The sequence below is a fragment of the Nicotiana sylvestris genome, chromosome 6 (assembly GCF_000393655.2).
Source record: "Nicotiana sylvestris chromosome 6, ASM39365v2, whole genome shotgun sequence".
In the NCBI taxonomy this organism is placed as follows: domain Eukaryota; kingdom Viridiplantae; phylum Streptophyta; class Magnoliopsida; order Solanales; family Solanaceae; genus Nicotiana; species Nicotiana sylvestris.
The window spans coordinates 123,327,000-123,342,678 of record NC_091062.1 but is presented as its reverse complement, the minus strand read 5'-3'; the positions used below and the strand labels follow the sequence as shown (position 1 = coordinate 123,342,678).

Below are 15,679 nucleotides of genomic sequence, written 5' to 3'. Positions count from 1 at the left end.
ATTATTCAACCCATTTTTTAGTGGATAATATGAATGGATAATTATTTTTAAAATCCATTTTGCCATCTACAGGTAGCACTGAGCCATGGTATGAATGACATTTCAGTAGTTTCTCTCAGGAAAAATAAATTGATAAGGTCTCCAGCTATGCAGCAAGCAAAAGATGCCACAACGTAATACTAGCTGATGTTCTCGTTATATCCAGGAGCAGTTTCAAGATTTTAGCAATGCAATTGTATTTACTATTCAAGGCAAAGTTAATATAATCACACAGGAATGCTCGCAACAGGTGGGAGGAGAGATCATCACCTGGTCATTTGACTGGTAAACTTTAGTTCTTCCAGTGACATTTCACTAAGCGGATAGTTGTTGAAGGCTAAAAAATTAGGGAAAAGAATTGGTAATTTTGGTATTTTTTTAAGTAAAAAATGAGATAAGCATCAACAAAAAAGGTTGCTTATCGGTCAAGGTTGGAGCAAATGTCACAACCTCTCCTAGTAATCTTTTCTAAAGGTAATTGTGCATAATTAGTTTTCCTGAATCAGCTCAACTACTCCTTTATCACGAGAAAATCATTTCCTTTTGATGGCAAAAGCGGTGATACCAAATGATGGAAACTTGATCAGAATTGTAGGAGACTAAGTTACTTGGGCAGACATCACGAGTGGCTTGCTCATTTTGATTCATTCTCCAATTGTGACAGCATCAACGGCAAGCCCCTTCAATCAGCCATTATGCATGCGAAAGATGCACCTTACACAGATGATTAAGCATCAACTATCTCCATTCCCTACAGTTGCCACACTTCCAACCATCTTCTCCAGACTCCTCTTCATTCCAAGGTGAACAATGTCTGTGGATCCACATTTCACATGTATCACAACAAAGATCAGGGCATGGTTTTGCATGTGAACACATCTTACAAGGAACTGCAATAGCAGCAGATATTGTGCTAATTGCAGGCTCATGCTTGACATAAGACGTATCAGCATTCTTATCAGGTAGAAACCTTGATGATGTTTTGACATTCTTGGTCAAAGTAGCTGATGAGTCATCTCTGACTGGCTGTTTTCTTGGCCCCGGCAGAGACAAAGTTGCAGCACTTTTTTCACAACCACCCCCTGGAGAGTGCTCAGTGAATTCTTCAACAGAAACAAGAGGATTATTATCCTCTAAAGATGTGGTTCCCTGCAAGGGCACCACAGGACTGGTCATCTCTTCATCTTTCTGTAGCTCTGAGATGAAACAAAAATTAGGCTCCATTCCTTGGCTATCCTTCTTTGAAGCCCTTGAGCGAATCCTCTTCTCCTCTAACTGCCTTTTGCTTTTCGGATCTAAGTAAGGACATATTGGTATTCTAGCCCTACGGCACCTGCAACATTTAAACCCCACAACTTCAAAAATCTTGGACTCCTCAATATCTACAGCTTCAGCATGGTACCAATCTGCAACTCAAAAAATTAATTCTCAAAACCCAAAGAAAGGTAACCAACAAATTCAAGACAAAATACAACAAGAGGTCCTGCATAGAAACAAAACTTACGTGTGCACGTTTCACAACGGATGTACATTAGAAAAGGATCATATGGCTTATGGCAAAGGTAGCAACTAGGTCTTAACAAATCCATGTCTGGATTGCCCTTCAGAAGAATGTGTTTAAATCTAAAATCACTTCCAGTATTGTCGTTCTTCTTTCTCCAAATAACACCCCAATGGGGTTTCGTTTTTGTTGCCAAATTTGAAGAACTAGAATTTTTCATCTTAGAAGTCGCACAGGATGCTGATGGATTACTACAACTACCAACCTTTCCTCCTTTTCTGGCTGACATGTGAATCCCGAAATCTTGTCCACGCATGAGTAAAGGACTTGAAGGAGATTCTTTGCTACTTTCATCTTGGGTTAAAGTTCTATTCTTGTAACACTGTTTGCAGTTGGTCATAAACTCAACGTCCTCATTAGCAACATTTGTTGAACTAATTGTACATTGCTTGTGACATAGACCTGTAAGAAAAATTCCCGAAAGTTCAATAGATCAATCGCTGATGCGCAGACTGATCAGCAAGCTCAAATAACAATCTTTTATATATATATATATCGTGGTACCTTGGCATGTATTGCACTTGACTGCGTTCCTGGTAGAGGGAGATCACGTCAACAAAGGATTGTGTAAAGAGATGAAAAAGAATTTCAAAATATACATTAAATGGTACCTAAATAACACATCCACTTGACATGAAGCACAACAATGTTTCTCGTTACCATCTCTCTTCTGCACAAGATATGAGAATATATTTTTATGAGAAGCCACCAAGGACCTTTTCTGCAACTTGGGAAGTCCATTAGTGAACTTGTTGGCTGAAAGGAGATCTTTTCCCAAGTTTTCTTCATAATCTTTTATTAGATACAAAGGAATTCGTGACTCAGAAAACCAATATTTTTCCTTTCCCTCCTGGCTTTGCTCTACTTCTAACATACTCTTCATGACACGAGATGGGAGATGCTTCTGATTCCCAAAAGCTACATTATATCTAACCTCATTTCCAACAATTCTTTTATGACGTATGGAAGCATTTCTAAAAGCAGATATTTCTGTCTCAGGTCCTTTTCCATCCCGGAGGCTCGTTTCAGGACGAGCAAGATCATCCCACCTCACATGCATATCTAGGTACCTAACCTGTTGCAAGATCGAACTTTAGAAAAAATACAAATCCTCATCCCCACTGAAAAGTTTGCTGTAGAAAGAAAGGAATTAAATCATCCATCACAATATGTCATAAATCACCTGAAGTGCAAGCTGTGACATTGTCTTACACACATCAACTGCAGCTCGCCAGATCAGCTGCCTACTTCTTTTGGCAGTCTCGGACCCTTCAGCATAATGAATACCAGGTATCTTTCTCAGACCACCTGCTACATTGAAAGTTGTTAGTGGACTCTCTCTGCGTCCTTTATTCCAATGAATTTATTTCAACGCAAAAAGAATCAAAATGTTCTAAGGAGAAAAGTAGCTCATTGGATACGCAAGTACCATGACGTGCTGCTTTCTTCAACATTGATTGGGGTAAAGTCGCTTTCTGGAAGATAAGCTTTGAGAGCATGCCTCCTCTCCACCAAGTGAAGTCCATCAGTTTATCCGGGCAATCAGCAGCAGTTACTTTAACCATTGACAATGGTTTCCTACCCCGCCTCCCTGGTTTAAGCTTGTGAGTTGATTCTGCAGCACCAGCAGCTGAATGACTGATGGAAGATTCAGATGCCCCACCATCAACAAGCTTAAGCCAGTCCCCCCAAAAAGCAACAAACCGGATATTCTCCTCAAACTGCAATGCATAGAATCTGTTCTTGAGCATGAAGAACATATTATCTATAGGTAAGATCATACGTATACATACTAGCTATAATTTACAATTGGATCCAATAGAGGTTTGCCAAATGGAAGGGTTTGTAGTATGCTATCTGACTTTCAATCCAATATCACACATGCAACACTGGAGAATCAGTAATGCACTCTGACAGTTTAAAAGTTGGAGGACTTATTAAAATATTCAGAAGTAGGAGAAGGCTTTTTATTTGAATGCAAATTTACCGCAAGCAGCAAATTTGCTGCCGATCACTTGGAAATTCCACTAGTTTATAAATAACAAGCATTCAGTTTTTTGGGGATCAAGCAAAATAGTAATAACAAGCATTCAGTTCTTATCACCATAAATTTGTAAACTATCAAATCAAGAGTGCAACTTAAGCAAATTGGATTTTGCAACCTTGTATTTATGCCAGATTCAAAATTCAAGTTCAGTTTGATGAGCCCCTAGTGTGATCAATGCACAAGGCTCAAATCATTACCGCACTTGCAGCAGAAAGAGTATCTCCCAATAAATAACTGTAAAGTTGAGACAACAACTACATGTGCAAATAATGTGGATGTACCTCTGAATTCACTGCTGCTGTCAAATGGTAACTTTTCTTCCCATTTATTTCACATGCAATTCTCATTATTTAACTGCTATTACGTTGTCTTAAAAACAAATCGTAGAATAAACATCGCTTTCTTGAGCAATAACAATAGTTTACTAGATTTGCCTGTACTATTAAATGGCAATTGTTTATTATCCATGCTAATGTTGTATGATCTTCAAAACCACTAGAATGTCTAATACTAGTAGTTTACACTCCATTAAAGTAATAAAGTTTAACTGAGGTGAAAAGAAGAGGAAAGAGGAGAGAAGTAAGAGAAGAGGGGATAACAGCTGTTCCCCTTGTTTTTATGGAAGCAGAAGGAAGTAGAACTAGATGGTCATACAGCTCTCCTCGTAAGAACTTACAGACATCTCTGGTATACCAAAAACAAGTGAAATATAAATACTGACCTCTAAGAGAACTAAACCATTTGTTCCTTCTTTTAGCCTTCACATCCCCTACCTTGAAACAAACGTAGTTTTAATCCAAACATCTTATAACCCAGGACTCGAATATTCTCAAAAAATATTACTAATGCAAACTTTAATGCTTAAAAATAATAAGCAAGGTATAACTATTACCACAGATCTAATCAACCGAGACATCGAAATTGATGGAGAAAGCATGTGGCAAACACTTGCACAAGGTGCTAACAAAATCAGCATAAATAAATTTCCATAATAACTTACTTCAAGCAGAAGAGACTTTATCACATTGAAGTTAGAAGCTTTTTCTGCCTGTTTGCGCCATTGTTTTCTAAAAGCTGTACTTAGAAAAGGACCAACTGTCAGACCAGTTAAGCTCTCCTCCATCAATACAATATATGTGGCAATACCACGTAGATTTCCCTCCGCACCACTTGCAGGATGAAGACCAGCAAGTATCTTCACTTGCCCCTTAATGGCATTTGATGCTGCAGCATTTAACAAGCATCCTTTCTTACTAGTAGCAGCAGCTTTACAACTAAGACACCAACTACATCTTTCCCTTGGTACTTCCACAACCTTCTTCTCAGTATTCGGCCAGAAAAAGCGTGTCGCTGCTGATGAGAAAGCTTTTGCTTGAAGCAAAACATTAGCAGAAAGTTTCCGCCTATTGTCTGAAGCATGACTCTGAGCACCTTGGTTTTTTTCGGATGAAAGTTCAGCTAGATTAGCAGCAGCCGATGCAGCAAAATCTCCATGCAGATAATTATTGATGTATTGTTGAGGTCTAAAGGATGACCCCATGAATAAGCAGCCACCAGTGGGTTTTCTGTAACCTATTTTGCTGGGTCTGCCACAAGCCTTTTCACATGCAAGAGACACTGAAATTCCAGCACAATTACTATTAGCTTTTTCCACAGAGTTGCTGCTGCTTCTTGAGGTACAAGGAGCAATTTCTACCAACTTTATGTCGCCTTGTTGAGTCCACTCAGATGGAATCACCTGCTGACCAACTGAACCAGCAGAAGTTATGTATTCCACTCCAACTTTTTCAGATGGTAGCAAGTCTATATGTGTGTTACTCTGGCTTGCCATAGAATCACTATTCACCTGGTTACAAATACCATCAGGTTGGATAACTGCACCAAAAGTCTCATTGAGCTTATGTTCCTTTGAGAAATTACTCATAGTAGCATCTTCTGAACCAAATTCAGTGACACAGCTTCCAGTAGTCTCTCTCTCGGGACTTCCCTTAACCAACAAATTAGGAGAGAGTGTAGAGGAACTACCACATTTTGTTCCATTTGGTCTTTCTGAACCCATTTCAGATAGTTCACCATTAGGGAATGGGATGTTGACAGGAATTTTCCAGTATCGCATAATTCCTTTGCATATTTCTAGATATAAAGTACTGTGCTGCAGATTTTCATTAAGTGCTCGCAGGACTCTGGGAATGTCCTTCTCGTTGTAGTATTTGAAAATAGAATCTGCCCCAGCCAAGGCCTTCAACCTACAATACAAAAAAAAAAGTGTTTTATAAAGAGACGGTCTAAAGCTGATTCAGCCTAAACTACATAGGATTAAGTGCATTTCGTATCTCCAAATAGAAAATCAGCCCACAGCCAAGTAAGGCAACTGAGCAGAGTAGGTTGGAAAGGAAGTTAAGGGACATACACAAGCAAATGACTGCAAGTACCCATGAAGACTTGTCCATAGGAATCAACACCAAAAAGCTCTGCTCCTTTCAGAGTTTTGCCCCTCATAATTTTTGGTTCGATTTCATTGATGCTACACTCAGGGCAATACCATGTTCCTTCTGGTATATACATCCTGCTAACTCCAATGCACCTAGCATGGTAAGATGATGGACACCCATCACAGCAAAGCAAAGTCCCCTCCATGCCGCAGAGACTGCATTCATCACTGTTACTGTGTTGATCTACATCAGACACAGAATCTTGTCCACTAATTTTGGATCCTAAAATATCAGTACCACAACACTTGTTTCTTTCATGATTTTCTTCACAAAGCTCGATTGCTTCTTGATCCTTACAGCCAGAAGTTTTAGCATATCTGGGATGAACTATTCTTGGTGCACTGACAAGAGCAACACCGGTACTTATATCTGCCTCAGTACCTTCCTCTGATTCTTCACGCATGTCAACTTCTGCTCTTAGTTCTTCAGAATCTAGAACATCATCACACAAGATCTGCAAAATCATGAGTTTCCTGCCAGCAGATAACAAGTAATATTCCCTCTGCAAAGCATGAGGATAAAAACCTTTCCAAGCAGGTTCATCTGCGTATCCCATTACTCTTAAATAGTGAACTAGATAAACTGGCCAAGTTATTGTATCAAGCAAGCTCCAATCGATGTTCCTAACAGCAAGCAGCATAAGTTAAATTCAGACCTTTCATCAGTGAGTGTCCAAAAATGCACCTAATATGAAATAATCGAAGAAGTATAAGCCTAAATATGCAATGCAAAGTGAAGTGCCCGATGGCCTGACTATTGCTCATTCAAAAAAAAAGGAAAAAAAACATATCAGCAATGTATTTCAATAAGGATGACATAGGGCAGTCAAAATAAAATAACATTACAAAAAGGTAACATTGGCTACTGCTTATAAAGATGCATGGTTATTGTGGAAATTATTCATCCATATTCTAAAGAAGAGCAATGCCATGTTAGGATCTAATCTTTTAGCATGGGCCACAAGAAAATCAAGCATTCCAATGTCTTTAGGTGGGCAGCAGCACCAGAATCGGATGAACCTGTCCAAGTGCGTGCAGACTAAGTAATAATGAAACTTTATTCTGTCATAAATGGCAATAGGTAAATTGGGATCACCAATTTGATAACTCTGCTATCTATCTAACTTTTAGCTTCTTTTCACAAACAGAGCTCGAGACATTATTCTAGCTTGATACATTTTTGTGGAAGGCTGGTAGCAGCACTTACATCTCGAGTGAAACAATATCAAAACATAATTTTTACAACAAACAGCAGTGACTTAATCAACTAGATGAAGACGGTTCCTTCTGAAATAATTGGATATGTGTACCTTAGGCACTTTGATGCAAGCACGGAACAATCGGATGACAGCTTTCTGAGGTGGCGCCTCAAAGCACGCATAAGGGCTACATGAACAGAGTCCAACAATGTGTTTGGAGCAGAACAGTTGAGTGCTTCGACAAAATCATCAAGTCCAAAGGGACATAAAAATAATCTGATACTAAACGAACGTAAAAAGCTATAGACAGACAAAAGGTACGATACATACTCCTCCGGAATACCAATACTTTCAGATGAAGGAGGCAGTTGAGGTGCAGGAAATAGAGGCACTTCCACATCTGGACACAAATCCTGCTCCCTATAATCTTCAGACATATCACTCGCTGAATTAGAATCACAACCTAGTTGGTTGACCTCAACTTTATCCAAATCTTTTAAAACTGGCGCCTCAAACTTATCAATTACATCGTTAACTGGCTCAGCTGGATGCTCAGCTCGAGAATTAATACCCTTTACCTCCCTATTAGCTACTAAATCGTCTAGCTTTTTCTTCCTGTCCAACCATTGACCATTCAAGTCATCGTCTTCCAACAAAACTGCTTTCACTTCAGTGCTATCGAAATCTTCGCAATCTCCATCCTCATAAAAAACCTTATACAAACCAGTATCATAAAATATAATCTTGCCCAAGTATATCCCATTGTCCTTGAACTCCTTCCTAACATATCTACCCAACAATGCCTTAGACGTCAATGCCACCACCCATTTCTTCCCATCCCGATCCACCTGAACATTGTGAACATCGTTTCTACGCCTTTTTCTACCACGCCTCTTTGATCTGTCCACAGCAGCCTCCATTCCACCAAACCAACTCACAATCCGATCCAAATCACACCATAGACCAATTTATTTCGTTTTAAATACACATAAAACAACCAGTTATCACCACAATAATGATAGCCTTGTAGCTTTACCGATTTGAATCTCACCTAATTCACATATTCAATGCATATGTTAGGGCATTGTTATCAGATCGCAGTAACTTAAAAAAAAAGGAATCAGCAGAATATGAAGCATTCAATCTGTACACTGTCGATATTAAGTTTTTAACTCAGCTTAAGTTACAGGGAGGAATATGTTCATACGCGAGTATCCGTACACACCTATATTGATTTATAAATTGAGTATTCGCACACATATTACACACACACACACACACACACACACACATATATATATATACACATAATGTTTAGATTCAGTATACGTGTGTGTGAATTTGAATGTTTACCTTGTTAATGCAGCGCCATTGAAGGAATGATGAATGAATTAGGGATAGATTAGGGATAGAACGCTGAGAGGAGCTGTGGTGTGAAGAGGCTTAATTATGCCCTAAATCAAAATCTGCTACCCAAGTTTATAGTAATAGGGCTTTCTCCATAATATTTTGTGGGCTTTGGTAAAATGGAAACTCAGTTATGTCCGAGTTTCAAACTTGTTGACTCGGACGATTTGGCGGTGTGATAGTGTATTTGAATTTGAATTTTGCTGGAAAAATAAAGAGCAGTTGAAGTTTGAGAAATAAAGGGGGGAAGTTATAATTTCAAATTAGGCAAAATGTAAACTCGATTTCCATTTTCACTTCCATAGGTGAACATAAACAAATTCATAGTAGAAAATTACACTGCTCATATATAATTCCCTAGGATTATAAGTGCATTGTGTTCATTTTTAGTTCAATAATTTAGAAATCACAGTGAACTGATGTACCCAAAAAAAAAAAAATATTTTTTTCCGACAATGCGTTTATTTATTTCTTTTTATATAATAAAAAAATTAAAATCATTTAATTAAGTTGGTCATCGAAAATAATCATTTGAGTTGCTTACAATTTAAACTATAATAAAAGTATTAAATCACTATTATACTCATTTACGTTAATTATGATGTATTATGCCACCATTTTGCTACTTATTTCCTTTCCAAAAATATTAAACTTCCATCATTTTCATCAATAACCACTTTTAGACGATTACAATTGTAGAATTATGAATAAATAATCTAAAAATTTAAGCATGATTGTGTATGGGATGAACTACTAAAATATGTAAACCTACAACATCGTTAAAGAGTGCTTCATCTACATTACAATGAAAATATAATTGTATATGATGTTAAATAAGAAATGGTATTTCTTTTAGAATAGATGTCAATGAAATAGTTTTCTTTTTGTCCTAAAAATTCAAGATTCATAGTACAAATGTCAACAAATTATTTTTATTGTATAAATTCGAACATCAATTCCTCGACGTTTTAGATAAAATTAGTAGTCATAAGCACTACAAAATCATAATTTACGGTAAGAATACTTATAAGAAATATTTAAAGATTTTCAAATAAAATATAAAAATATTTTGCTCTGCAAATAATAATGTATCATATAAAATGATAGTATTGCAATCGAAGTACTAGGAAAAAAAATATGTCATTTGTTTTGAGCAGATAAGTTCTACCCAGACATAAATAATTTATTTAGAAAAGAAAAATGATCCTACCAATATAATATATATATATATATATATATATATAAAATAAAGGACAATATTTTTTCCTAAGGACAATGTTGATAACACCGAACTAGGTAGCAGCAAGAAAGAAAAAACATAGAGAGAGCATTGTAGAGTGCTGAGTTGACTCGGGAACTCAACTCACTAAATTTCTCTTTTTTAGATAATCTTTTACTTTTTGGACGCATGTTTTCCTAATGACACGGACAAATGACGGAATATGAAGAAGAATTGGCGGCAGCGGAAAAAAAAGAGGAAAAGAAAAAGTATTGACGGGAAAGATTCAGTGATTTTGCGTTAGCCGCCAAAACTAACTTCGCATTCAAATAAGAGCCCATTTGGACATACAAATTTTTTTTTTTTTCTAAAAAATATTTTTTTTTTTTTTCGAATTCAGCGTTTGTTCATACAATTTAAAATCTTCGCTTGAAAATGCATTTTAAAATTTTCAAAAATTTGAAAAACTCCAAAAAACTGTTTTTCAAAATTTTCACTCAAATCACTCACAAAACTTCAAAAAATAATCCAAACTGAAATTTATGTCCAAACACAACTCTAAATTTCAAATACAATTTTCACTTTCAAATACCATTTTCACTTTTTTCACCATTTCTTAAAATTTTACAACTCTTATGTCCAAACGCCTACTAAGTGTTGCGGAGAGCCAGAAACCAACTTTTGCTTTTAACGGCCTAGTGCTCCAAGGAAGAGAAAGAAGAACACATAAACAAAGAACTGAAGAAGAAGAAAAAAGGGTCAAATGCTCCCAATGTCTAATTGGATTTCGCAAGCTAATATATGTTTTAAAGGCAAATGTGAAACAGCTAACAATGATTAATGATAGCACTATCTTTTTATTTTAAATTTATGTGAGTTTATTTTCTTTTTAGTTTGTTTAAAAATAACTTTGTTTTAAATTCAAAATTATTTTAATTTAAACTTTCAAATTTATCTGTAGTGAGAAACATTTATAGTTATACAAATATTATGATATGCTTAAGACTGCAAATTTTAAAAAATTTATAATCACATAAATGTTATGATATGTAAACCCAAGGACCAAAAATCTTTTTTTTTTGAAATATGTGTCCATCAAATAGATTCACTTAAATTGAAAAGGATAGACTATAGAGTAACATTTTGTTGAGTTGCCTAATTCAGGGAATATTATGCTGATCATCCCTATAATATCCCTTCCTTTTCTATAAACTCCTTGTATTTCTAAAACAAACACTTAATGGGCGTTTAGACATAAGAATTGTGAAAACTCGAAAAAAATATTTTTTCTTCAAGTTAAAAATTAGAGTTGTGATTGGACATGAATATAAATTGGAGTTATTTTTGAATTTTTTTGAGTGATTTGAAGTGCAAATTTTAAAAACGTCTTTTAAGAATTTTTAAAATTTCGAAAAGTTCTGGAATTCATCTTCAAGTGAATTTTTGATTTTTGGGCAAACACTGATTCCAAAAAAAAATAAAAAAATAAAAAGAAAAAAAATGATAATTTTGTATGGCCAAACGGGTCCTTAAAATCCACCTTAGAATGGAGTAGTTAACATCAGTTGTTTACCCTCAAATTCGGATAACAATTAAACTTATATTGTGGGTTTAAGGATATGTGATTTCGTCCAATGTTGATTGATAAGCAAGAAAATAAATGAATAAATTAGAGAATAAAATAAATCAAACCAGTATGCTAGCCAGGTCTCGACCTCGATTCGAGATAGTCTCGAGGTGGAATAGTAAGAACAATAAATGATAAAGCAACTCTGATGAATAGTAAGTGAAATAACAGGAAAGTAATGAGTGTATATATTTTTCTTAGTGAACAATGATGATTACAAATAAATGAGATCCCTCTTTATATAGTAGAGGAGTCCTAAATAAGGCACACTTCTAATTATAGTAGGAAACCATATTAACATCTGATTAGCCGCCGTGGATTGATTCGTTCCGAGATTCACGCCACGATCCTCGACCAATCGCAGATATCTCGCCTTTTCCATTATCAAGTTATACCGATGCCACTCGGAGTCTGTCTCTTTCTGGCTGCGATTGACGTCGGCCTTGGTCCAAAAAGAGGCTTCGGTTCCGAACTCAACGTTCTAGCTCCTTGATGCGACATTCCCATTTCGAGCAAAAGATAAAACCGGGTAGCCTCAATTTCTACCGTATACAGATAATCTCTTCGTTTCTTAGAGTAAAATGATCAGAAAGGACTTGAACCTCGATTTTCTAGAGACCCCGATAATGATGTCATCCATGTTACGTAAGTGATTGAGGTGACCGAAATGTAGGGGTGCGCATTCGATTTATCGATTCGATTTTGACCCTTATCGAGAATTACTTATCTATTATCGATTTGTACATATGCTTATCGTTATCGTTTCAATAAGGTTTCGATTTTTTCGATTTTGATTTATCGATTTTTGGGGCTTATCGATTCGGTTATCGATTACACCAATAAGAAAATTTGCGGGATTCAAGGGAAAGTATATCGCTATGATGACTACAGAAGAATACACAAATAAAGAAAAATACCCGTTTCTACATCAAAGAAAAAAGGGTACCTGACTAAACTTGCATCATGAAATTATTCCTCACCTAAATATACATAGCAAACAAAACAAAAGTCAAGATTATCGATTTTCTTGTAACATAATCGATAGTACGGAAGGACCCAATTAGACAACCGCAATCACGAGACTGCTAAGATTTGAACTGGAATCTCATACTGCTATGTTAATTTTGGCTTCTTAATATCTCCATAAAGGCAGATTATATGTCTCAGATGACGATGAACTATCTTGTTCCTCCAGAGTATTTCTGAACTTTAAAGTGTGCATACATTTTAAAACTATAACCAAGTTCTCAGATAGTTAGCACTTAGCACATGCAAATTTGGAGCTTACCCAGCACAAAGTGTACCATCAGTAATACTAGCCATATTCATATGGGACAGAAGTATCCAACGTAAGACAAAATTAAAAGCTAGCTACCACCGTTGTTTTCCAACTTTTATAGTAGTAATACAAAAACATATAGGAGTATAACAACAACCCATTTTCCAGAAAAATAGAAACGTTATTGAGAACAAGTTCTCTACATTGATGGAGTCCATAAGATGGAGAAAACCGAGTCTGAAACCAATTCAAACTAAGGCAAAATTAGCCATGGAAGCAGCTGAAGAAGAGCCATTGAGTCCATCTGCAAATGGGCAGCAAATCAAGAATCAACCCTCAAGTTATTAAAGAGAAAAATATTAAAAACTTTGTAATACATCACATTCTTTTACAAGTATATTATTTAAAATGGAGAACTTACATAGAAGCTAACAAACTCTAGCAAACATCGCCGGTGGAAGCTTCTTTGCCAAGATTAGTAAAATCTAATAAGAATATATATTAACAAGTCAAGCAATTAATATATTATTTAACTATCTTAAATAATACAATAATATTAATTAAAATATACATACCTTCCTCGAGTGTCTCGAGAAAATCTAGATCTTCCTCAACATTTATAGGAAGCGATTCACTCCGAAGCCAATCTTGAAGGCACACTAGAGTTTCAACCAATTTAGGAGTTAATGAACTCCTAAATTGGTCAAGAATACGTCCTCCGGTACTAAATTCACTTTTAAATGCCACACTTTAAATAGGAATAGCAAGCACATCTCGAGCTATCTTAGCAAGAATAGGAAATCTAGGTGAGTTCACCTTCCACCAAGCCAAGATATCAAAGTCCGGTCTTTCATTTTCAGGATCTTCTGCAAGATACTTTTCCAATTCTGTTTTAGAATCTACACCTCCACTTGCAGCTTTATGTTTCCTTATTTCATCTAAATGTTCACCTAATCCAGGAATTGAAGTTTCCATTGTGCTGAATGAAGAGCTTGGCAAAGAGGTAGAAACTTTACCGCCAATATCTTTTGAAACAGACTTAGAGACATACTCATTAAACAATGAACTCATATAAGTATGAACCTCTTTTTCAATAATTGTCCCTTTATCTCCAAACATCTGCTTAAGTACAAAACTAACAGTAGTAAACTTGTAGCGAGGATCCAAAACACAAGCAATGAAAATTATTTTGTTCATTTTTGTTGGTTCACCCCAATACTTCTCAAATTTTTTGCACATACTTGATGCCATCTCACTCAAAAGTTCATCTTCAGTTGTTATTAATCAATTTAAGTAAACAACAACTTGACCAATTTCAAGAAAATGGGCATTTGATGTTACATAAAGTGATCCGGATACCTTCAAAGTGAGATTATAAAATATTTCAAGAAATTGTGCAATTCTCTTTACATCATCCCAATCAGTTCTTGTAAGCATACCTACAGGCTTTCCATCTGAAATAGCATCAAACATAAGATAACGTGACAAGCCGGTATCACGATCAGAATATTCTTTAATTGCACGCTCATATTCAATAGCCCTACTCAACATCAAGCAGGTGGAATTCCACCTTGTAGGAACATCTAAGCATAGAGACTTCTTGACAATATTTTTACTTTCACAATATTCCTGAAACTTCCTCAACTTAGCATGAGACTGTCTAATGTATCTAACTGCACATCTAACACGAGTAATAGAAATACTTGACTCTTTTAAATCATCTTTCACAATAAGATTTACAATATGAGCCATGCATCTCATGTGAAGGTGTTGACCATTCATGGAATTGGTTCCCCAATCATCTAATTTGTCAGACAACTTCTCCACTGTCACATCATTTGAACTAGCATTGCCAACTGTGATAGTGAAAATATTTTGCAAACCCCACTCACGCAAATAATCAATAATACACCTTGCCATATCTTCACCTTTATGACTAGTAATTGGAGAAAAGTTAATAATTCTTTTATGCATAATCCATTCACTATCAATCCAATGGGCTGTGATGCACATATAGTTAATTTTTTGAATAGAAGTCCATGTATCAGTGGTAAGACTTACTCTTTGACTTGTTCCTTTAAGAAACTTCATTAATTTATTTTTTTCCATATTAAAAGGAGCAAAACAATCCCGTGTAACAGTAGTACGGGAAGGAAAACGAAAACAAGGTTGTGCCACTTTCATAAAGTTTCTAAAGCCTTCCTTCTCAACAAAACTTAATGAAAGTTCATCAACAATCATCATACGACACAAAGCCATCCTACACTCTTCTTGATCAAATTTTCATGGAATAAGATCACCTTTATTACCCCCGGTACTGTTTGATATTGTAATAGTTTTTGACCTTTTTCAACTTTATAAGCATTCCTTGGACATTTACTGATATGATTATTCATTTGTGTCGTACTTTTGCCTTTTGTCTCAAAATATTCTTGTCCACAAAATCTATATGCATATTTATTATTTCCTTTAGCATCAATCTTTTCTTCAAAAAAATCCCATGCCCGAGATCGTTTTTTCTTTGGTTTGTAACTGTCGAGTGAGTAATTGCAGTAGTAGACTCAGAACCTCTACTTTCATCAACCACTTGATAAATTTTATCATTCCTTTGGGGCAATCAATATTGACGATTCGACTTTCAGCCCTATATTTTCTGAAGGGCAATTTCGGGAGGCACTGTCTATGGAGATCCCCGATGTGGGAATGACACATGAAGGGAAAGACATATTTCTTGGATGCCTCATGGGGATCGATGACGTTTCCAACCTAGATGCAACGATCATTTTTTATGAGGCTCAACGACTCATGAA

At 35.9% G+C, this 15,679-nt stretch overlaps 2 protein-coding genes across 2 annotated transcripts; both read right to left on the bottom strand.

Moving 5' to 3' along the window:
* Window positions 1-388: 388 nt before the first annotated feature.
* Window positions 389-8,971, bottom strand: LOC104220489 (DDT domain-containing protein PTM-like). The gene is made up of 10 exons (XM_009771367.2): window positions 8,691-8,971; window positions 7,449-8,388; window positions 6,058-6,762; window positions 4,648-5,893; window positions 3,030-3,321; window positions 2,784-2,908; window positions 2,212-2,675; window positions 2,105-2,133; window positions 1,544-2,002; window positions 389-1,445 (listed from the first exon to the last, which is right to left on the bottom strand). Exons 2-10 carry the CDS (start codon window positions 8,255-8,257, stop codon window positions 778-780), a joined length of 4,797 nt encoding a protein of 1,598 aa, XP_009769669.1. The 5' UTR covers window positions 8,258-8,388; window positions 8,691-8,971; the 3' UTR covers window positions 389-777.
* A 4,648-nt stretch (window positions 8,972-13,619) lies between these two features.
* LOC138871223 (zinc finger BED domain-containing protein RICESLEEPER 1-like) lies at window positions 13,620-14,789 on the bottom strand. The gene is made up of 2 exons (XM_070149092.1): window positions 14,229-14,789; window positions 13,620-13,988 (listed from the first exon to the last, which is right to left on the bottom strand). Exons 1-2 carry the CDS (start codon window positions 14,787-14,789, stop codon window positions 13,620-13,622), a joined length of 930 nt encoding a protein of 309 aa, XP_070005193.1.
* Between the last annotated feature and the right edge of the window lie 890 nt (window positions 14,790-15,679).